General features: G+C 41.4%; 1 protein-coding gene across 5 annotated transcripts; it reads right to left on the reverse strand.

Moving 5' to 3' along the window:
* Positions 1-2,912: 2,912 nt before the first annotated feature.
* Rgn (regucalcin) lies at positions 2,913-21,748 on the reverse strand. 5 transcript variants are annotated; one of them, XM_087189792.1, is made up of 7 exons: positions 21,572-21,748; positions 18,322-18,498; positions 15,150-15,332; positions 8,056-8,271; positions 5,696-5,827; positions 5,218-5,372; positions 2,913-3,934 (listed from the first exon to the last, which is right to left on the reverse strand). In XM_087189792.1, the coding sequence occupies exons 2-7, from the start codon at positions 18,488-18,490 to the stop codon at positions 3,884-3,886; spliced, it is 906 nt and encodes a 301-aa protein (XP_087045918.1). In that variant the 5' UTR covers positions 18,491-18,498; positions 21,572-21,748; the 3' UTR covers positions 2,913-3,883. The 5 variants fall into 5 exon arrangements, with proteins under 5 accessions (XP_087045918.1, XP_004871618.1, XP_004871619.1 ...); XM_004871561.3 differs by lacking the exon at positions 21,572-21,748 and adding an exon at positions 21,236-21,479; XM_004871562.3 differs by lacking the exon at positions 21,572-21,748 and adding an exon at positions 21,236-21,436 and having other exon boundaries at positions 18,322-18,501.
* Between the last annotated feature and the right edge of the window lie 1,859 nt (positions 21,749-23,607).

Raw genomic sequence — 23,607 nt, forward strand, 5'->3', positions numbered from 1 at the left:
ACAGAATGGAGCTCGTGGCCTGAACCTAACCATATAGATTGCCTGCAGAAACAAATATACCACATTCTTCAACAGGATTTAAACAAAACCCAGAGTCTCCTAACATAATATCCAAAATACTATGTTCAAGATACAATCCAAAATTAGTATAAAAAGAACAATGAAATGTTTAATTCAAATAGGAAAAGACAACCAACAGATGCCCACAATGAGATCATACAGATGTCAGAATTATGTGACAAGCACTTTAAAGCAGCTATTATAAAAATGATTGAACAGGCTGGGGATTTAGCTCAGTGGTGCCGTCGCCTGCCTTGTAAGCATAAGGTCCCGAGTTTGATCCCCGGTACCAAAAAAAAAAAAAAAAAGATTGAATAATCACGAAGATTCTCAGAACAAATATTAAAGTGAAAAATATTACCATAGCAAAGAGAAGACATAAAAACCAACCAAATGGAAATTTTAGAACCAAAAGACAAAATTAGAAAGATAACTAGATAGGATCAATGGCAGAGTAGAGATGACAGAAAAAATCCAGTGAATTTGGAGATAGACCAATAAAAATTATCCAATCAGAAAAACAGAAACAAGGTAGAAAAAAATGAACAACCTCAGGAACCTGTGGTACAATAAATACAACATCTAATATTCAAATTATTGGAGTCTCAAAAAGAAAGAAGTGTGGGACAGAAAATAAAATTTGAAGAAATAAGGGCCCAAAACTTCCTAAGTTAGATAAAGATCTGCAGATTCAAGAAACTGAGCAGCCAGGAGTGGTAGGGAACACCATTAATCCCAGCACTTAGAAAAGCTGAGGCAAGAGAATTTCAATTTTGAGCCCAGTCTGGGCAATTTAATGAGACCTTGTCTTAAAATAAAAAATTTAAAAAAGGGTTAGGGATTTAGCTCAGTGTGAAGGCCCTGGGTTCAATTCCAGTCACTCCAATCACACACATACACTCACTCACTGCAAATATAACGATACAAGTAGTTTAAAAGTAAGAGGATGGAGGGCTGGAGATATAGCTCAATGGTAGAGCACACTCGCCTAGCACGCATGAGGATCGGAGTGTCTCTCCCCAGCACCACAAAAAAGTAGTAAGAAAACCTCTCAGCAAACTAGACAATAATTGAAGTCCCTCAACCTGAGAAAGGGCATCCACAAAAACACATATAGCTAATATTTAATGATGAAGATTGCATGCTTTTCTCTTCAGTTTGGGAACAATATAAAGATATCCACTCATACTCTACCAAGTCAATATAGTACTAGCAGTCTTAGCCAGTACATTAATGCAAGAAGAAATAAAAACATACAGATTGGAAAGAAACAAACAAAACTGTTTACTCACAGGTGATACAATTATATATCAAAAGAATTTCAAAGAACTGCAGAAATACTATTAGAATAAACGAGTTTAACAAATAGATACAAATGCCAATCATACTTCTATAGATAAGCAATTATCAATTGGAAAAAAGTTTAAAAGCTATTTATTTATAATAGCTCTAAAAGCAAAATTCTTGGATATAAATCTAACAATATACATACAAGATCTGTGTACTCAAATCGATGAAATGCTCTTGAAAGAAATAGTAAAAGACATAATTGGACAGACATGCCATGTCGGATTAGAAGACTCCACTTGATCTTAGCCAAAAGGCCGAGAAGCGATTGGATTAGAAGACTCAAAATAGTAAATTCTTTCAGATTGTTCCACAGATTTAAAGAAATTCAAATTAAAATTATAGTAAGATTTTTTTGTAGATATAATCAAGCTGATTCTAAAATTCATAATGGGAACCAGGAGTGATGACACACACCTGTAATTCTAGTACATGGAGAGGCTGAGACAAGAGGATTGCAAGTTTGAGCCCAGCCTGGGCAACTTAGTGAGATTCTAAATAAAAAATAAAATCCTGGAGATGTAGCTAAGTGTGAAGACTCTGAGATGGGTTTAATCCTCAGTACAGTACGGAAAAAAATAACCAAAGAAGTACAGAAATAAAAACAAAATTTATAATGGGGCCGGGGTGTAGCACAGTGATGTATGTTCAACATTACAAGGCCCTGGGTTTAATACCCAGCACCAAAAAATAAAATAAAACCGAAGGCCAAAAGAATAGCTAAGTAATTTTGAAAAAGAATAAAATTGGAGAAATTACACCACCCAATTTTGAGGCTAATTAATAGTAACAAATCAGAACAGGCATTCACAGTGGTCAAAGGAAAGATTACAGTGGAACATATGGAAAGTTTTGTGGGTACTTGTTAGGCTTGTGTCTAGATGTTCCCTCAAAGCCTCATGCATTCATAGGTGAGGCTTTTCCCAGGTGGCTGGATCTAGGGTGTGTGATTCTGAGATTAAGGGTGTGATGCTGAATTGCCCAAAGGGTGGGTGGCTTGGATGAAATATAAAGGCAGGTCTGGTTGCTGCTGCTACTTCTCTGCTTTGCTGCATTCTGCCTGCCTGCCTCACTGCCATGGACTGTTTTTGCTCTGTGATGCCTCTCTGCCATACCACCCTGCCTTGAAGCCAGCTTACTATGGACTGAAACCTCTATAATCTGTGAGCCAAAATAAACCTTTCCTCTTTTAACTCTGAGTGTCAGATATTTTGTCTCAGCAATGAGAGAAGGACAGTAGTGGACAGAATCATTATCTTGTTTGTGGTGTCAGTATCACTAATGTGTATATATTTGATACATTTGTTTTAAATATGTACAAACTAATTATAGCTCAAAAGCTACTCAAATAAATCTTTCCAAAGTGATCTATTACTTTTATATCCAGTAGGTGGCAGTTGGAACCATGGATTTTACCAGTATTTGCGTCCTCCAGCGGTATTTTAGTTTGTAAAATAACATGTAGGAAGAGTAATAACAGGTTAAAAAAAACCAAGAACAACAAAAAGAGTAATAACAAGATATATTAGCATCACGGTATACTTTATAAGATTAAAATGAAAACAAAAGGGAACATAATTGTAGTAATTCATTACTAAGTTCCTATTTATTAGTTTGGTTTCTTTTGGTACTGGGGATCAAATTAGGGACCTTTCGCTTGCGAGGCAGGTGGCAGAACCAATGAGCTAAATCCCCAGCCCCCTATTTATTAGTTTTTTGAAGATTTAGGTATATAGTAAGTATAGAATGCAGAATAAGGAACAGGTATGGTCCCTTTCCAACCCCTCTGAGCAATTTCCAAAGAATCAAAAGGCTGGGAGACAGTTGAACAACCTTTCGCCTTTCTATAGACCTGTTTTTGTTTTTGTTTTTTGAGACAGGGTCTCACTATGTAGTTCAGGCTGGCCTTGAACTCACTGTGTAGCCCAGGCTGGCCTCAAACTCACCATAATCCTCCTGCCTCAGCCTCCCAAGTGCTGGGATTACAGGCGTGCACCACCATGCCCAGCTCTACAGACCTTTTTATAGAAGGCCTTATAGTGTATTATCAAAACCACCTGTCATCCTCTGTTAAAAATTCTCTGCTTTTGAAAAAAAAATTTTTTTTGAGGCAGGGTCTCACTACATAGTTCAGGCTGGCCCTGAACTCACTATGTGGCCCAGGCTGGCCTCGAAATTGCAGCAATCCTCCTGCCTCTACCTCCCGAGTGCTGGCACTACAGGCGTGCTCCACCATGCCCAGCTTGCCTTTGAAAAATTATAAATTAATGAGGCTGGGGTTGTAGCTCCATGGTGGAGCAAATGCTTAGCATGTGGTAAGCCCTGGGTTCAATCTCCAGCACCTCCCAAATTATACATTAAAATTAATCCAGTTAATAATATCATTGCTTCATTTTTATAACTAGATTGAAATTTCAGCTCCTGAATTCTCCAGTTGTCTTCAAAGCTTCCTGCAGCAGGAAAGAAGACCTGTCCCTCAGCCTGCATAGGGATAGGGGGCAATTCCTTTGACCCCCAGGCCAGTTATCTGTTGAAAAAAGAAAAGAAACTTTGATAAAAGATAATCACAAATATTCTTCTAAAGCATTGTTATGATTCATAAGAATATATTTAGCTGCCCTGCTATCCTTGCTTTATTTTCTATTATAAAAAATTACTTAGCCAGGTGTGATGGTTCAGACCTGTAATTCTAGCACTCTGGGAGGTTGAGGCAGGAGTACTATAATTGCAACCTTCGCCTGGGCAACTTAGCAACTTGATAAGACCCTGTCTCAAAATAAAAAAGGGTAGAGGATGTAGCTCACTGTGAAGGCCCTAGGTCCAATCCCTAGTATTAAAACAGGAAAGGAAAGAAAAGAATTACTCAGTAAGGGGCCGGGGATTTAGCTCAGTGGTTCCAGCGCCTGCCTTGCCAAGCGCAAGGTCCCAAGTTCGATCCCCGGTACCAAAAAAAAAAAAAAAAGAATTACTCAGTAAGATATTTATGGTCCAACCCAATTATTCACACAGATTATAATCCAACTAGCAACCACTATGATTTAGATTTTAAAAATGGAATGTATTTCTATTATCTTCCTCCCTTTTAAGAAGGGGTTTTCTACATTTATACATTTCTTTTCAGCTCAAAAGGTCATTGATTTTTTTTTATCAGTGTTTGTTCTTTTGTCAAAAACAAAAACAAAAACAAAACAAAACCGAAAATAGCTGGGAGTAGTGTGGCAGGCCTGTAATCTTAGCACTTGGGAGGCTGAGGCAGAAGGATTGCTGTGAGTTCAAGACCAGCCTGGGCAACATAGTGAGTTCAAGGCCACCCTGAACTCACTATGTCTCAGCCTGTCTCATTCCCCCACCAAAAACCACCTAAAAGTATTCTTATGACATCAAAACAAACAAGTGATTTTATAAACATGTTTCAAACACTGGGTTTCCAAGTTTATCATGCTAATGTGAAGGATTTCAACAAATACCACTGAAGCACAAAAAATATTTTAAAATACTGTACAAAGTATGTTAAACATTGTCCTGGACTTCAGATAACCTACAGTCTAGAACAGCGATGGTAAAACTTTTAGAGATTTCAGTGATACTAACAGCCTGCTATGGCGCACATGTCCCATAGGTTCACCACCACTGGTCTAGAATATCTAAATAAAATGTTGTTAGGTCTAGCGTGATGAGCTTAACATGCTAAATTGAACTAGGTTTTGGAGGACCGCAAAGCACCAGTCCCTTAGACACTTAACAGAGGAGTCGCCACCTCATCCCCACCCCCACCCCCAACACACACACACAAAGAAAGACCCATATCACCTTGAAAATCCCTCCAGCTTCAGGTTGCTTCAAAAGACCTTGAGGGTCTATTCCATCCCGGGCACAGGTCACATACATTTCAGAGTAATCCTTCCCTCCGAAGCAGCATGAAGTTGTTTTATCAACAGGCAACTTCACAGTTTGGAGTCTTTTCCCTAGATCACCAAATATTTAATGTTTAGTTCTAGCAATTTCCAGCCTGTGCAATATTTCTGGACCCTTTTCAGGGAAACACAGACATTTTAAAGAAGACTGTGGAGGTCAGAATTCTTCCATGTATTTAACTTGTCTTCCTTACAGGAAAAAGAAATTTTAACTATAAATTTTCAGCTATATCTTTGGCCTTTATTTTCAAAGTTATCCAATTGAGACCACTAACTAGATCTCTCTCTCTTTATTACTAACAAGCTATCCTTGTTCCCTAGTATGTGGTGTTTTCCAGACATGCCAGGGAGTTCTCATTTTGCTGTGGGCCTACCTGTCACAGGATCTAAACGAATCACTCTTCCTCCATTGTAACAGGCCACCCACAGCTTCCCCTCAGTATCAATACACATTCCGTCTGGGATTTGCTCATCTTTCTCCAGCTTGTAAACACTTCTGCGGTTTGCTGAGGTTCAAAAACAAGAACAAAAACACAACAAAATAACAGCCTACTCAGTACTGAGAATTGGACAATGGGCTCTCAAACTGATTATAAACACTAATGGCTTCTGCTCGTCCAGGCTCTGGCATGTGAATAAAGGATTTTTACCACATATTTTGGGGTAGATTCATTTCCTTTTTTTGTTTGGGTACAGACATATCTGCCTAAGCTTTCAGAGGAGGAGAAAAATAAGTGAGTAGAATGTTTTTTTTGAGACAGGGTCTTGCTTTATAGTGCAGGCTGGCGTTGAACTCACTATGTACCCCAGGCTGGTCTCAAACTCACGGGATCCTCCAGCCTCCACCTCCCAAGTACTAGGAGATACTTCTTAATAAAACACCAGTAGTTCTCGCTGAGGCTGACCTGGAATGAGATGGTGCAGGCCCATTTCAGGTACTTAGACCTTTGCTGTTTTAGTTACAAAAATGCCTGCTTTAAGCCCAAGATCTAAAAGGCAACCTAATGGTGCCACTTGAACAGTTCATGCACAAAACTTGAAAGACATATGAGTTCTTTTTCTGCCTGATGAAATGTTCCAAAATCAAGACTAAAAGCCAGGTGCGGTGGTGCATGCCTATAACCCCAGCACTTGGGAGGCTGAGATAAGAGGACTGCGAGTTTGAGGCCAGCCTTGGCTACATAGTGAGACCCTAACAAAAAACAAAAAAAAATCAAGACTAAATATTAGAAGAGCTTGCTTTCAAAAAGAGGGGTATTCCAAGACCCACTGGCTGGTTAAAGGGAGAAATCACAGTACACAAAAAACCAAACAAAAGCTAGGGGAGGAAACTAGGCATGGTAGCACAGGCCTGTAATTCCAGTACTCTGGAAAGCTGAGGCAAGAGAATTACAAGTTTGAGCCCAGGCTGGGCAATTTAGCACTTAGTGAGACTGTGTCTCAAAACAAAAATAAATTTTTTAATAAAAAGACTGGGGATGTAGATCAGTGTGAAGGCCCTGGGTTCAATACTCAGTATTGTGGGAAAAAAAAGCCAGAGGAGGAGTCAGAGGTTGGAGGCACATCCTTGTAATCCCAGCACTCAGGATGCTGAGGCAGGAGGATTGTAAATTTGAGGTTTCTCGGGGCTACACAGTTACAGCCTGTCTCGAAATTTTAAAAAAAATTTAAAGCTGGGCATGTAGTTCAGTGGCAGTGCAGGGGGATGAGACCCTGAGTTCAATCCCTAGTAAAGGAGGAAAGAAAATCTTAGTCACTACAATAATCAGATAAGAGTATAATGGAAAATTAAAACCACGTATAAAGAAAATTGGTTAAAACGGTCATAAAAAATGAGCACTACATATTTCAAAGCAAAATATTTGAACTGGAATATTTTGCCTCTGATTAAATCTGCTGAAGAGTCTTATGATTTTTTTCAAGTCATTTTTATGATTGGTTTTGCTTTTTTGATCCAGCACCTATTAACAGTTTCAAGAACTCTTCTAAATTCTTCTGATTAATTCCTGCCCTTCTAGTTTCTAACAATAGTTCATTTATAACACATCAGTGCAATTGAACCAACCTGTAACTACTTTTTTTGCTTTTCCACTTTCAAAGGTTATCCATTTTGCCTCTGAGTACTTGCCTATCATTAATTAAAGTACAAATAAGAAATAGCAACCTAGCCAGCCATGTACAGTGACACATGCCTATGATCCCAGCTACTTGGAAAGCTGAGGCAGGAGGATCGTAGGTATGAGGCCAGCCTCATCAACTTGGTGAGATCTTTCTCAAAATAAAATTTAAAAAGAGGGCTGGAGGTGTAGCTCAGTGGTAAAACATTTGCCCAGCACGTACAAGGCCCTGGATTCCATCACTAGTATTACCAAACGAAAAAAAAGAATTACCAACTCACACTCAAATTGTCTACTCTTTTATCTCATTCTATTGTACATTATTTGTCTATAGTCACCTTCTGGTACTACGGGATGCATTTTCTAGTGAGCTCCTTCCGGTGATGGTGGAAAAATGATTAAGGTTCTATCTATTTTAGGCCAATGATGACCATATTTTCATTGTGCTGAGGGCAATGGTTTGACCAGCAGCTTAGTCAAGTCTGTGTAATTGTTATTATATTGCAATAATAATATTGGAAAGCTCTCTGCATATGAGTTGAGAGAGAATTGCCTCACTAGTGACAAGCATTGAAAACAATAAGCACCTGTATGGAGAAAAATAATAAAGTACATACAGATTTTTCCTGTCTGCAGGTCATAGTCAAAGGCATCCACGGAGTAGGATAGGCTGTCGATGTAATAGAAGATTTTGTGGTCCATGGACCAATCCAAACCATTGGAGATGTCTACCTGGTCAAAGTACTTCTTTACATGGTGGTCAGGAAAGAGGGAATAGAGCGCCCCCTGGTGTCGCTCAAGAACTGCTGGGGCGGTTTCCTCAGCCATGGTGCCTACAAAAGCCAAAAATCATGAGATCAGCCCCACAGCATCTTGCCCATGTATGGCACCTTTATCTCGCACCAGGGATCCTTTCAGGGATTAAAACAAGGAAATTACTATACAGTTGCAATCTGGGTCTAATATTTTTATAAAATGATGACTACTGCTGAGTGTGGTGGCACATGCCTGTAATCCCAGCTATAACAGAGGCTGAGGCAGGAGGGTCTAAAATTCAAGGCCTGAGCCGGGGATTTAGCTCAGTGGTTCCCCTGCCTGCCTCACAAGCACAAGGTCTCAAGTTCGACCCCCGGTACCAAAAAAAAAAAAAATTAAATTAAATTCAAGGCTTGCTTGGGCTCCTTAGTAAGTCTCTGTTTCAAAAATAAATAAATAGGGCTGGGGATTTAGCTCAGTGGTTCTGGCGCCTGCCTTCCAAGCGCAAGGTCCCAAGTTCGATCCACGGTACCAAAAAAAAATAAAAAAATAATAAATAAATAAATAAATAAATGCATACAGCTGGGGATATAGCTCGATGCTCCTTGGGTTTAATCCCTAGTACCGCCAAAATAAGGGGGAAAAAAAGAAAAGAAAAAAATACAACTATCTTGTTTATAATGCAAATTAACACTATGCTGAGAAGTTCTGGTTCCAAATAAGAAAGAGTAAACATGCATCAATCTCATTTTCTCCTGCTGAGCACAACTATAAAACCTGTACTCATGGTATAGCTACTTGAAAACTTTGAAAGTGTTAGCATGCAGCTCAGGGAAAAACAGCAGAATTTGAAGTGCCACCTAATTGGTGGTGAGCTCTCTTCATTTTCTTCTTCAATATTTTCCAGCTTAAAGTCAGTACAGCCTGAAATCTGGAGAGGGGTACAGTGGTGCAGATAGACAGAGATCTAAGAGAAACCCCCTAGATTTGGCTCAAGGAGCAGAAATAAATTCCTGGGTTGGGGGTGTAGCTCAGTAGTAGAGCACTCACCTAGCATACAAGAGGTCTTGAGTTCCATCCCCAGCACTGCACGCGTGTATGCATGTACACACACACACACACACACACACTCAGAATTCCTGAAGCTCAGAAGGAGTGGAAGAAAGCCCAGGGTTATTTTCTACTCCGTTTTCAATATTGTCTTGTGCACCCAGGCCCCAGACAATTCTGCAGCAGGGGCAGCAGAGAGAGTGGCCAGCAATAGGAAACTAATGCCGTCAAAACTCTGAGGGAAGAAGACATTCCTCTTTATTTGGTGAAGTTATATGTAGCTCCAAAGGGGAGATCCAACCAGTATTGCTTTTATTTCTTTATTTTGTAGTACTGGGAATTAAGCCCAGGCTTTTCACATGGAACTACATCCCCTAGTCCTTTGTTTTGTTTTGTTTTCTTATTTTGAGACAGGATCTCACTAAGTTGGTAAGTTGCCTGGGTTAAGTTCAACATCGAGATCCTCCTGCCTCAGCCTCCCAGATTGCTGGGATTACAGGTGTGAACTACCATACCTGGTAATTTTATTCCGTTTTTTTGTTTTGTTTTGTTTTGGTTTTTGGTTTTTTGAGACATAGTCTCACTATGTAATTCAGGTGGCCTTGAACTCACTATATAGCCCAGGTTAGCCTTGAACTTACAGCGATCTGTCTGCCTCAGCCTCTTGAGTGCTGGGATTACAAGTGTGCACCACCATGCCTAATGCTTATTCTATTTTTTTCTCTTTTTTAACTCTATTGCTGCCAGGTATGGCTGAGGCAGGAGAGAATTCCTATAATCCCAGCTACTTGGGAGATGGACTTAAACTTCAAGGCCATCCTGGACAATTTAGGCAAGACTATCACAAACAAACAAACAAACAAGGACTGGGGATGTAGCTCAGCATTCCTTGGGGTCAACTATTTTTTTAAAAAAAGGCTAGCTGTAGATGTAGCTCAATGGCACCGTGCCTTCCTGGCAAGCACAAGATCCTGAGTTCAATCCCTGGTACCAAAAAATAAAATAAAATAAAGTAAAATAAAATAAAGCTAGGCGTGGTGGCACATGCCTGTAATCCCAGCACTCTGGGGGGTTAGGCAGAAGGATCATGAGTTTGAGGCCAGCCTAGGATACATAGTGAGATTTTTGTCTCAAAAAATTACTTGGCACTGTAATTTGGATACTGAGTGGCCCCCAAAGGTCCACTGTTAAAGGCTTGGTCTCCAGAGTACTGCTACTGGGAGGTGCTGTGAATCCTTAGTAGGTATTGTGGGCAATCCTTAGGTCACTTGGGGTATTCTCTTGAAGAGGACTGTAGGACTGGCAGGTCCAGTTGCCCTTTGTTTCCTGGCTCGTGAGGTAAGCAGTTTGTTCCACTCTGTTCTCACAATAATGTGCTGCCTTGCTAAGGCAATGGGACCACTTGATCATGAACTGGAACCACAAGCTAACATAAACCTTTTTTCTTTTTCTTCTTCTCCTACTAATACTTCTTCCTATCTCCTACTAATACTCACATACTTGGAAACACCAAGAAGCATGAAAATCTCAACTTGTGTAAAAAAAATCAACAAATCAAATCAAAGAAATCAACAAATGCTGAAAATGATATGGCATAGATGTTGGAATTGTCAAAGACTAATGCAACTGTCATAGAAACTTAAATTATTATAAACAGTCTTGAAACAAAACTCAAACTAGAAAATGACAGCAAAGAAGTAGAAGATATGAAGGAAAACCAAATGAAAGTTTGTTTGTTTATTTATTTATTTATTTATTTAGAGACAGGGTCTCACTATGTGGCCCAGGCTGGCCTTGAATTCACTGCGATCCTCCTACCTCAGCCTCCTGAGTGCTGGGATTACAAGTCTGTGCCACCACACCTGGCTCAAATGAAAATTTTAGAAAAGAAATTTTAGGACTCACTGGATCTATTCATCATTAGTAGGATAGTGATGACAGAGGAAAGAGTCAGTGCACCTGATGATGGATCAATAGAAATTACACAATCTGAATGGCAGAGAAAAAAAGATTGGGGGAAAAAGGAACAGAGCCTCAGGCATCCATGGGACAACAACAAAAGGCCCAATGCATAACTGGGTTCCCAGAGGAAAGAGTACACTCGCCCCCAAAATTTGAAGATTACATGGCTCAAAACTCCTTAAGCTTGGTGAAAAGTATAAAACTAGATTCAAGAAGCAGAACAAATCCAAAACAGGATAAACACAAAGAAACCCAAACCCAGACACACTGTAACCAAATTACTGAAAACTAAAGTCAAGCAAAAAATGCTTGAAAGCAATCAAAAAAATGAATGAAAAGAAAAAAATGATACATCACATATAGAGGAATAATGATTTTAAGGACAAAAGGGTAACTACATATTGAAAATGTCAATTCACTAAGAACATATAGTTATCTTAAATGTGTATGTGTTTAACAACAGAGCTTCAAAATACACAAAGATGTCAGAACTGAAAGGAGAAATAGAAAAATATAGTCTTATAGTTGGAGCCTATCAATATTCCTCTGTCTGGAGTCTATCAATATCCCTATCAGCAATCAATATCAGTAAACAGAAAATCAGCAAAGATATAAAAGAACTGAATGCTGTCAGCCAACTGAATTCTGATTTATACCAGTACCTATAAAACACTCCACACACCAGCAGGAGAATGGAATATTTCATTGTTGGAATCATTATTCAGTATTCATTTAAATGGGGTGGGGTGTGGTAGCACACACCTGTGATCCCAGCATTCAGGAGGCTGAGACAGGAGGATCATGAGTTCAAGGCCAGCCTGGGCTGCATAGCAATTTCAAGACAGCCCTAGACTATATAAAGACCTTATTTCAAAAAAAAAAAATCACTTAGATGGACTTTAGTGGGATCTCAGGGGACAGAGAAGAATCTGATTATAATGAAGAAACTGGAAAGCTCATCTATTATATCACATTTCATCTGAAAGAAAAGCAAGTTAAAAGCTGGGGATTTAGCTCAGTGGTTCCGGCGCCTGCCTCAAAAGCACAAGGTCCTGAGTTCGATCCCCGGTACAAAACAAAAAACAAAAAACAAGAAAAGCAAGTTAGAAGAAGAAAATGGACTAAAAATGGAAAGCTGAATAGCAAGCAAGACAGGGTAGACCTTCCCTCCCTGGGAAGAAGGGTAATCACTTAGTAATTATCTCCTACAGGACTGGTGGGTTTGACTCAATGAGTATTTCTCTGCACTATCTGCCTTGCAGAAAATGATGACCAGGTTGGGTGCAGTGGTACATGCCTATAATCCCAGCAATTCAGGAGGCTCAAGCAAGAGAATCACAAGTTTGTTTGTTTGTTTGTTTATTGGTTTTTTGAGACAGGGTCTCACTATGTAGTTCAGGCTGGCCTTGAACTCACTGTGTAGCCCAGGTTGGCTTCCAACTCCCCCTAATCCTCTTGCCTTAGCCTTCCAGTGCTGGGATCACAGGTATGTGCCACCATGCCCACCTGAGAATCACATGTTTAAGGCCAGTCTTGGCAATTTAGCAAGATCTTGTCTCAAAATAAAAAAAAAATTAAATGGGCCAAGGATGTTACTTGGTGGTAGAGCTCTTGCCTGGCATGTGTGAGGCTCTGTGTTCAATTGTAGCACCACAAAAAAAAGTTTCATTCAGGCAAGAATTAACAGTGAATATAAGCCAGGCTTGGTCAACCTGGGCTATATAGCGAGTTCAAGGCCAGCTGGAACTACATAGTGAGACCCTGTCTCAAAAATAAATAAATAAAAAACAGTGAATATAAAACCTAAGGAGAAATTTGGTTAAGGACCAGAGTATTTATGTGGACTTAATGAATCTCTCCATAGCCAGCCTCAAGATCACACCTAAAGCTCCCTGCCTCCCAGGATTCACAGCTTCGTACAGTCTTCTCTGGCCTCCCATCCTTATCTATGTGACCAACAGCACAGGGCAGAATTGATGGTATGTCACTTCTAAGATTTACCTATCTTGAGTCTCTCCGTTTTCCTCTCCCTCTCATCACTAGCTCTGGGAAAAGAAAAGTCATGTCCTGAGCAGCCCTACTGAGAGGCCCACATGGTGAGGAAATGAGGCTTCCTTCCTACAGGAATGAACTTGGAAGCATATCCTTCAGGTACCCAGTTGACAGCCCTGACTATCAGCTTGTGAGACAGCCTGCACTAGAACCATCTAGCTTGACTTTAAGAGACTATGTGAGCTAATACATATTTGTTATGATAGGCCACTAAGTTTCAGGGTAATTTGTTACACAACAGTAGATAACAAACTCCACAAATTCTTATAAGTGACAATTAAAAAACAGGGCCAGGTGTGATGATGCAGGTCTGTAATCCCAGCTGTTTGGGAGGCTGAGGCAAAAGGATTTTGAGTTTGAGGCCAATCTGGGCAACTTAACAAGATCCTGTCTCAAAAATTAAAAAGAAATTTTTTTTTGAAACAGGGTCTTAGTATGTACGCAGTTTAGCCTGTCCCTGAAATTGCGGTGATCCTCCTGTTTCAGCCTCCTGAGTGCTGAGATTACAGGTTTGCACCATCATACCTAGCTAAAAATAAAAAAATTAAAAAGGTTCTGCTCAGTGGTAGAGCACTTTCCTAGTATGTGCAAGGCCCTAGGTTTCATCCTCACTACTGAAAACAAAACAAAACAAAACAGTTACTATGCTGTAGAGAAATCTGACAGGACCTTAACCAGGTCATCAACATTAACATCATCAATGTGGGACAGATGGACATCATATGCCTTCAGATCGGTTACCCTGAGAAGGGCACAGCATCACCTACACAGTATTCTAGCCAAGAATGTACTGTAGAATATCAAGCCAACCACAAGGAAACATCAGACAATTACAAAATGAAGAATGTTCCATTAAAGGGTTGGGGAGACCATATCCTTTCAAAATGTCTCTGTCACAAAAAACAAAGAAAGGCCACAGAAATGTTCCAGATTAAGAGGATGAAAAGATAAAATATGTAAGTACAAAACATGATCCTAGACTGGATCCTTTATGGGAGGGAAAAATTCTATACAGGACATTATTCAATTAATAGACACAACTCAAATATAGACAATATGTCGGACAAAATTAGTCTATCAACGTTAAACTTCTTTTAGCTGATAACTATATTGTAGTCATGTAAGAGTACCCCTTTTTCTTGGGAATCTCACCCAGAAGTACTTCAGGGTAGAGGCACATGATATATATGCAGCCTATTCTCAAATGATTCTGGGGAAAATTATGTTTAGACATAGAGAACAAATGTTAAAGCTAGGGGAACATAATGTTAACAACAGGTGACAATAGGTATGTGGATGATAGTTGTACTATTCTTACCTTTTCTGTAAATTTGAAATTATTTTCAGTTTATGGGGGATGGGGGTAGAGTACTTGGCTGGCATTCTTGAGGCCTTGGGTTTCACCCCCAGCACAACAAAAAAAGAAATTCCAATTTAAACAACAAAATCTCTGTATTTAAAACTCATTTAAGGGCCAGGGATTTAGCTCAGTGGCACAGTGCCTGCCTCGCAAGGTCGTGAGTTCGGTTTCTGGTACCAACACAAAAACAAAAACAAAAAACTAATTTAAGCCACAAAAACACCATATAGATTTTAGTTTCTGCTAGAGACAGAATTGAAAAGAATATCTAGCAAGATTTTCTCATAGGATTTTTTTTTTAGTGGTACAAGTTACGCAAGCAGTAATAAAAGAAAAGGCTTGAGGGCATAGCTGAGGGCTTGAACGCTTGCCTAGCATCCATGAGGTCCTGGGTTCAATCCCCAGCACTGCAAAAAAAAAGAACCCGAAACTCATTTGAATAACACTTTGACTACTATAGCAGTCAGAACTTTCTAAATCATAGTGTTTCTTGCAAAGCTGAACAAAGTAGGGGCTAAAAAGAGACCATACCAGCAAAATATCTCCCAGCAGGATCCACTTTTCCATCATTAAATCGATTGTTCTTCTTATCTTGATCCACGGAGGCCAAGACTACTACTGATTGATTTTTCCAGTTCAAAGCACAGAACTTTGTTCCAATGGTGACGACATAGCCTCCTGACTGGCGAAGAGCCACTGAGCTGACTGGGGCATCTGTAGAGTCAAAAGCAGTAGTTTTTAGAAGGTGGTACACAGTCCAGGGGCTGAGTAGCACACTGAGGCCATCTTGTCACCTAACATCTTTGAGAGAAGCCCAGCACTTTTTTTGGGGGGGGGGCGGTACCTGGGATCCAACTCAGGACCTTGCGCTTGGGACCCAGGTTCGGTGCCCCTGAGCTAAATCCCTGGCCCAAGCCCAGCACTTTTGACAATGGGAGTGTGCTATTTCTCCTTGTTGAATAAGAAAGCCTGCATAACCTTGTATATTTGTTATTTTACTTTTTTTTTCTTTTGGTACCAGGGATTGAACTCGGGACCTTATGCTTGCGAGGTAGGCACCGGAACCACTAAGCTAAATCCCGGCCCTAACCTTGTATATTTGTTGAGTGTTAACTCTGTGCACTGTTCTAGGCAGCAAATCCAGAAAGTTGAATACAATCCTACTCTTTGGAATGTTCCCAGGCTCCTGGGAGAAAGAGGGGAGGAGTCAAACTACAGCAGCTGCTGCAGCAGAGGGAGGCTGAGGCATGGAGGATGAAGATTTCAAGGCCACCATGGACTATATAGCAAGTTCTGGGCCAGCTTAGAACATAGCAAGACTCTGTCTGTCTCTCAAAAAAAAAAAAAAAAAAAAAAAAAGGACAAACCACACAGCAGCTGCAATACATTGGAGCAAGTGCCACATCAAGTTCAGAGGAGTGGTTCCTAATCGAAGGGCACCAGGGGTCATCACAGAATGTGCTATGCTCAAATTATCTGATCTCCAGGGAGTTCACAGATGCAAACTGTATTTATTTCCAGCAACTAGGTTTTATAACATTGCTCTCCTCTTCTAATATAATATTTGTCTTTTTTGTGGTGCTGAGGATGAAACTTAGGACTTTCTGCATCCTAGGCAAGTGCTCTACCACTGAACCACATTCCCAGCCCTAACTCTTATGTTTTTAAAGGGGCTTTTTTGCGTATTCAATTGAAAATTGTTTCTCAAATCTTCTTTGGAAGGAATCATGGTGAAAAATAAATAGGAATGTAGATGCAGTGATAATGTAATCACATCTCTTCATTATATTACTACATTTTGTATTTTGAAATTTTAGGTTTTCTGAGCTTGTTATTTCTCTATATATAAGAAAATATTTTTGGGGTGCTGGTGATTAAACCCCAGGTCATTGTACATGCTAAGCACACACTCTATCACTGAGCTAAACCCCCAGACCTAAAAACTATTTTTTTAAAGTGAAGAGATTAGTTAAGTGTGGTGGCACACACCCATAATCCCAGCACTCAGGAGGTTGAGGGAGGAACATCACCTCAAATTCAAGGCCAGCCTGGGCTACATAGTGAGTTCAACACCAGCCTGAACTACATAGTGAGACTCTGTATCAAAAAAAAAAGTGGAGAGATTAGGGCTGAGGCTGTAGTTCAGTGGTAGAGCCCCTGCCTAGCATGTTTGAAGCTAAGGGTTTGATCCCCAGCACCCTACCCCCAAAAAACTAAAGTGGACAGATTGATTACCAGGGTGAACAGTCATAGGAAATAAATTTATCAGAAATTTCCTAAAGCACCTAATCAGTGCAAAGTATTGGGTGCTCTTAGCTCAAAGCTCTGCTCAGAGGTTGATTCAAGCCATTGAGGCTCCCAGGGAATGTGTGGGACACTACAAGGAGGGTTGCACTTTCATCAAGGACCTCTGTGGCTTGAGACTCCTCCTGGTAGCTTTCCAAGCTCCTGTGGACACCACCAGCCCTTCTCATGTGCTGGTAGAGGCATTTTTCAGATTAGGGTAGGCAGGTGTACATGCTGGAAGGAACATACTAGGGAAGGCGATGGGTCCATACTCCACTCTGCTCTCAGAGGCCACAGTCACTTTGCCTCCAGCAGCAGTCAGATTCCTAGTAAAAAAGCTGTTCCCAAGCTGGGTGTGGTGGCACCGCCTGTGATCCCAGGACTCTGAGAGGCTGAGACAGGAGGCTGGAAAATTCAAGCCTAGCCTGGGCAACTTGGTGAAACCCTGTCTGAAAATTTAAAAATACAAAAGGGGCTGGGGATGTAACTCAGTGCAAAGGCTCTGAGTTCAATCACTAATACTGCTAGGAAAAAAGTCTGTTTCTAGGAGGCTGGGCCTGTAGCTCAGTTGGCACAGTAAATGCAAGGCCCTGGGTTCCAATCCCTAGGATGAGAGAGAGAGAGAGACAGAGACAGAGAGAGATTGACTGTGGTCCCTAATTGGATTCATGGGAAGAGATACCAGGAATTCTTGTATATTCCCAAGATTACAGGAATTCCTGGTATCTTATTCTCATGAACACAATAAAATAAAAAGAAACTTCTTTCTCTATCACTAATCACATCAGCCCATTGCCTTGAGCCATAGAAAGCAATAGACTCCTTCTCTGGAAACCACAGGGCCCTAAATGAAATCACACTGAAATGCACACAGGATTCCATCAGAATTCTACATTTGTGCAGTGAAGTGCCTATCTTTATAGGCCTGGTTGTTACTTTATCCCCCCAGTGCTGGGGAATGGAACTCATGCTGGGCAAGTACTCTATCACTGAGCTATACTCTGACCTCTTCACATGCAAACGACCTTTTCATACACAAAGAAGAGATAAACTTGTTATTTATTTTTCTTTAAATTAAGGTCTTGGCTTGACCCAAGGCAGATGACCTTTGGTGTGCCACTAATGTAGTCTTCAAATTTCAATGCTGTTATGTGAAGGTGTCAAGGACAGATAGATACTAGGAGTGTTTCTCCTCACTGGAAGAGGATGAGGAAGGTACTGGTGATCTAACACTTACTCCTGGGTCAAAGTGGGAGGACATGGAGTGCGACACAGACAGCATGACAAGCCAAAAGGTCTTAGAGCATATTCAGTATGCTTTAATAAGGAGATCCCAGGGGAAGGACAAGCATGATGACTGCTCCTTCCCTGGGAAAAGATGCCTGACTGCAAAGATGTGAGTCAGGCCTTTGCTTACCCATCGTCACTCGCTGCACTTGCTTGGTGAGTGAATCCCACTGGCAAACTCGTTTTGCAGGAATGTCTACGAAGAGCAGAGAGTTGGACGCTTCCTCCCATACTGGAGACTCACCGCACCGGCAGTGCTCAGGCAAGACACACTCAATTTTAATGGAAGACATTGTCATGCAGCCACCTACTGAAGATAACAGAGATCAAGTGAAGTTGAATTACATTCAGCCAATTCAGCACCATACCTAGCTTGAGACCTTGGTAAAAATCTCAGGCATACTTTATTTTATGGTGCTTTGCAGATACTGCATTTTTTCTATAAATTGAAGGTTTGTGGCAACCCTGCATTGAACAAGTCTATAAGCACCATTTTTCCAACAGCCCAGGTGATCCTTAGCATTTTTTTAAGCAATAAAATATTTTTTAAATTAAGGTCTGTACATTTTTACAGTACAATGCAACCACATACTTAATAGACCATTGTGTTGTATGAACATAACTGTGATATTCACTGGGAAACCAAAAAACTTATGTCTCAGGCCGGGGATTTAGCTCAGTGGTTCCGTCTGCCTCGCAAGCGCAAGGACCCCAGTTCGATCTCGAGTACCAAAAAAATCCAAAAAAACAAAAAAAACCTTGTGTCTCATTTTCTTTTGAAATTTGCTTTATCACAGTGGTCTGAAACCCAACCCACAACCTCTCAGAGGTATGGCTGTGTTTGATAAGAACTGGAAAAGCTGGGCTTGCTTTCCCAAAGTCAGAATAAGGTAAGCAATGTGACAGGAGGAGACATGGAGGAGGAAGAAGAAAGAGCTGATAGGAGATAACAGGAGACATCTTCAATCAACTTACCAGTGAGGGTTTTTTTCAAGCTGTCTTTATAAAAGAAGAGTGACTACTCTGACACCCAAACCTTGGTGCTGGTGATCCTCAGAGAACTGGCTGTTCGGAGAGTGCAAGGCTGCCTTTTATGCCAGTACCCTGGCCCCCAAGGATGGTCAGGGGGCAGGCAGCTCCCTCATTGGTGGCTCCTCTGGGTGTCTACAGGTCACCTTCTCCTGCTGTCCTCTCTTCCTCTACCTATCAGTGCTATTGATCTCCTTGGAGGCCAGGGCCTTCCTGATCTGTATTTTTAGAAATCTGTTCACCAGTAATAATGCACTAAATTAGAGCTAACATCCAGGAGCTGGAGGTGTGCCTCAGCAGCAGAGCACATGCTTAGCATTCTTGAGCCTCTGGGTTCCATCCCTAGCAACATCCCCCATCCATTTCCAAATTCACACATGGAAGGAATGGAGAAAAGAACAACTGCTAGGCACCACCTGGGAAGGCATGGAGCCAGTATGGCAAGGAGTCTTTAAAGCCACAAGTAAGGAACATTCTATTCTAGGACTTTAGGCCCAGAGACTGTGACCAGTAAATTAGGAGAAGAAAAAGAATTATCGGAAAGAAAAACAAAAACAGATGAGATAAAAATCCCATGTGAGACTCCACTGTTGGTGGGAGTGTAGACGGGTGCAACCACTGTGGAAGTCAGTGTGGAGATTTCTCAAAAAACTAAAACTAGAGGTTCCATTTGACCCAGCTATTCCCCTTCTTGGTATCTTCCCGAAAGAATTAAAAGCATCATATCACAGTGATATAGGCACACCCATGTTTACAGCAGCACAGTTTGTAATAGCTAAATCTTGGAAACAGCTCAAATGCCCATCAACTGACAAGTGGATAAAGAAGATGTGGGTTTTTTTTTTTAACACAATGGAGTACTACTCTGCCATAAAGAAGGATGAGCTTGAGACATTTCTACCTAAATGGATGCACCTTGAGACCATACTCTTAAGTGAAATAAATCAGACACGTATGTTTAAATACCACATTGTTTCTCTGGTGTGAGAAACCAAAAGTGGAGATAAGGACTAAAATGTATGATAGATATTGGGAAATGGGAAGAAAATATTCAAAGGGGAGGGGGAACAAGGGAGGAAGGAGGGAGAAAGGAAGGAACGGACAAGAAAATAGAAGGAAAAATGAAAACAAAGCTTTTGTACATAGGGAAGAGAGGGGGCTTGAGGGAAGGGGAAGGGAAAAAAAGAGGTGGGATGTATCATGTACAGGTACAAATTCCCTGCGATAAGTGTTCTCATTATGTATGCCTAAAATGTACCAATAAATGTTTTGCTACTGAAAAAAAAAAAGAATGCAATGTGGGAGACAGGCAACTTTTAATAGTATCCTTCCCTTTTCCCTACTCTGCTCTCAAAAGGCAGGTTTCCAGTTGGTAAAAATTGCTGGCACCTGTGGGCTTTGCCCAATTATCTATCTGCTTTAACTAAGTGGTCCCACACATGGGTGGACAAATGAATGTGAGAGAGGGGAGGAAAATGATCTTTGGTCTAATATTTCTTTCAATAGTCTGGCCTAGGTAGGAAGTTCAAGGCCAGCCTATAGATAGTAAGAGGTTGCCTCACACCCCATCTGAAGAAAAATTCCCTCAGTAAACTACACTTAAAAAACAAAACAAAACAAACAAACCCCCCCCCCATGGGCCGGGGATTTAGCTCAGTGGTTTCACCGCCTGTTGCACAAGCACAAGGACCTGAGTTTGATCCCTGGTACCAAAAAAAAAAAAACAAACAAAAACCCACACACATCTAAAACTTGTTTCAAATACTGACTGTTAGCCTCATCGCATTGGGAATGTTCATTGGATGGTAAAAATTGGCTCAGACTCCAAAGGCCTTCATGCAATCAATCTTAGATAAGACCCAAGATCAGACGCTCCATTTTCAATAGTGACTTTTAACCCCACTGCTCTGCCTGTCACGAAAGTCAGAGGCTGACAAATGTCCCATTTCTGCACCAGGCCCTAGCTGCAAAGGGGCGGTTGGGAGAGGAGAAAGGCAGCCAGGCCCGTACTGCACCTGGGGTATCTGCGAAGGTGAGCAGTCTTCACACAGTCTGAGTCATCCATCAGCCCAGAAGCTGCAGCGGCCTAGGCGACTGCATAGGTGACAGTGATGGCAAGACACTGGGAAGCTGAAGGCTAAACCCGTCTCATCCTTAGCGCGGGCCTCACTCTGCTGCGGGGGCCCAGGCCAGCCTGTAGGAGCTCCGCGAGGGTTCTCCGGGTGGGGGGGGTGGGCGCAGGGCAGTCGCCCTCCTGGCTGGTCCTGGTTGGGAGAATGGGCCCTTGGGTCTCGCTCCGCCCTCGCCTGGGGATGAGGTTGGCAGGAGGCCCGTCCAACCAGGGCACTCACCAGACCTGTGACTTCTCAGGTGGCTGCAAGGTCAGGCACAAGGACTTCGGGGAAAGGGAAACTCCCTGGAACACAGTGACAGGGCAGGTGGATGGCCTCAGGCCTGGGAGCAAGGCACTGGGCTTGCTCCCCCGGCTCCCTCCAAAGGCTACCCCTCTGCTCCTACAGTTGGAAGAATTCCCGCAAAGCTACTCCAGGCAGGGACGGGGAGGGGTGGGGGTGGGAGTGGAGAGGCGGGGGCACAGTGAACCTAAACTTTGGAGTTTGAACTAGGATATCTAAAGTTTATCTTTTACTTGAACAAACAAACAAAAGTTGTTAAAATGCTTAACAGATTGGAACTGGGTCTGGTTAAACACAAACGGATTTAAAAAGGAAAGAACAAAGCAATTAAACAAATCCTCCTTCTACCCAGTCGGGAAGACCCTGATGGCTGGAAGCCAGCTCTTGCAAAACGTTTTTGGTGCAGAAGAGAAAAGACTGTATTTAGGGGAACAAGGGAGTAGGGAGGGAGAAAGGAAGGAAGGGACAAGAAAAAAAAGTGAAAAATAGAAGGGAAAAATGGAAACAAAGCTTTTGTACATAGGGAGGGGAGGGCGCGTGAGAGGGGAATGGGATAAAATAAAATTTATTTTTTAAAATCATAGGGAAAAAAAACGATCCTGAGCAGTCCTCAGCTTCACATTCCCCACGGAGAGCCTAAGTACATTCCTTTTTTTTTTTTCTTTTTTTTTTTTTGGTACCGGTGATCAAACTGGGGACCTTGCACTTTTGAGGCAGGCGCCAGAATCACTGAGCTAAATCCCAGGCCTAAATGTATTCCTCATTCTGCCACCTGAATCTATACTTGCTCAAGTTTACAAGATTACAATTTTTTTTCTGTAGTGCTGGGGATGGAACTTAGTGTCTCACAAGAATGCTAGGCAAGCAATCTACCACTGAGCTACAGCCCCAGGCCCTGAAGTTTTTTTTAAAGTAAGGGTGGAAGTAAACAGAATGGTGCTTGTCTTTGGGGGACAGCAGCAGGGATTAACTGCCAAGGGGAGTAAGGAAAACTTGTGGGGTAGTGAGAATGGTCTATAAACAGATAGAGACTTGCATTCCTCGGGTGTGTGTACTGTCAAAAATCACACAGTTCTACACTTGAGATTTGTACATTATCTCATTATTTATCTCAGTCTAGTGTCCCATTCCCTGCTATTTGGATTAACCTAAAAAATCCCTTGGTACACTCAAAGCACCATCAATTTGACATTATAAGTTTTAATTCACCAAGGAGGAAGGGCTAGATATCAACATCAGAAAACTCAAAGCAAGCAGAAAATGGTTGGAGCAACCTCAGCTCAATTTTTTTTTTGTATTGCTGGGGGTAGAACACACTGTGTTCCGCATGCTGGGCATGTGCTGTACCAGTGAGCTATATACAGTGTTCCTCGGTCAGCTCAAAGCTTAAGGATAATAATTTAGAAGAACCAGTACTTAGAGCCTCAGTGATTTTCTGTTGGCCATGGGAGGTACTTAAGACAATTACACTCCCATTTTCCTATTTACAGATGTGAAAATACAATTTTAGGACACCTCCAAAGTGACACATCTGAGGTAGGATTGAAAAAATAACCATAGGTAAAAAGGTGACAAGGAAAATCAGAATTTTAAAATTGTACTTTTAAGAAAAACTGTAGCTTCAGGACACAAAAGTTACTCAAACCTTTTTCCCTTCCAGGAAACTCGCTCAAAAGAAGAAAGAAAGAAAGTCCTACCTGTAATCCCAGCACTTGGGAGGCTGAAGCTGAAGCCGGAAGAGAGCCCAAATTCGAAGCCAGCTTGAACTCCATAGTGAAACCCTGTCTCAAAAAAACAAACAAAAAACCAAGGAACCCCCCCCCCCGCACCCCAAATCCTAAAGGTCTTAAAGACACAATAAGCCTGTAAATTGGGCTCTAGGCCTGTGCTTTTCACCTGTAAATTGCACTTCCTCCCACAGACCTCCACTGTCAAGGAAGCAACAATATTAGTGGGCAGCATTTGTCAACTTC

The sequence above is a fragment of the Heterocephalus glaber genome, unplaced genomic scaffold (genome assembly GCF_053883595.1).
Source record: "Heterocephalus glaber isolate CG9 unplaced genomic scaffold, H.glaber_assembly_v1.0 deba00001547, whole genome shotgun sequence".
NCBI lineage: Eukaryota > Metazoa > Chordata > Mammalia > Rodentia > Bathyergidae > Heterocephalus > Heterocephalus glaber.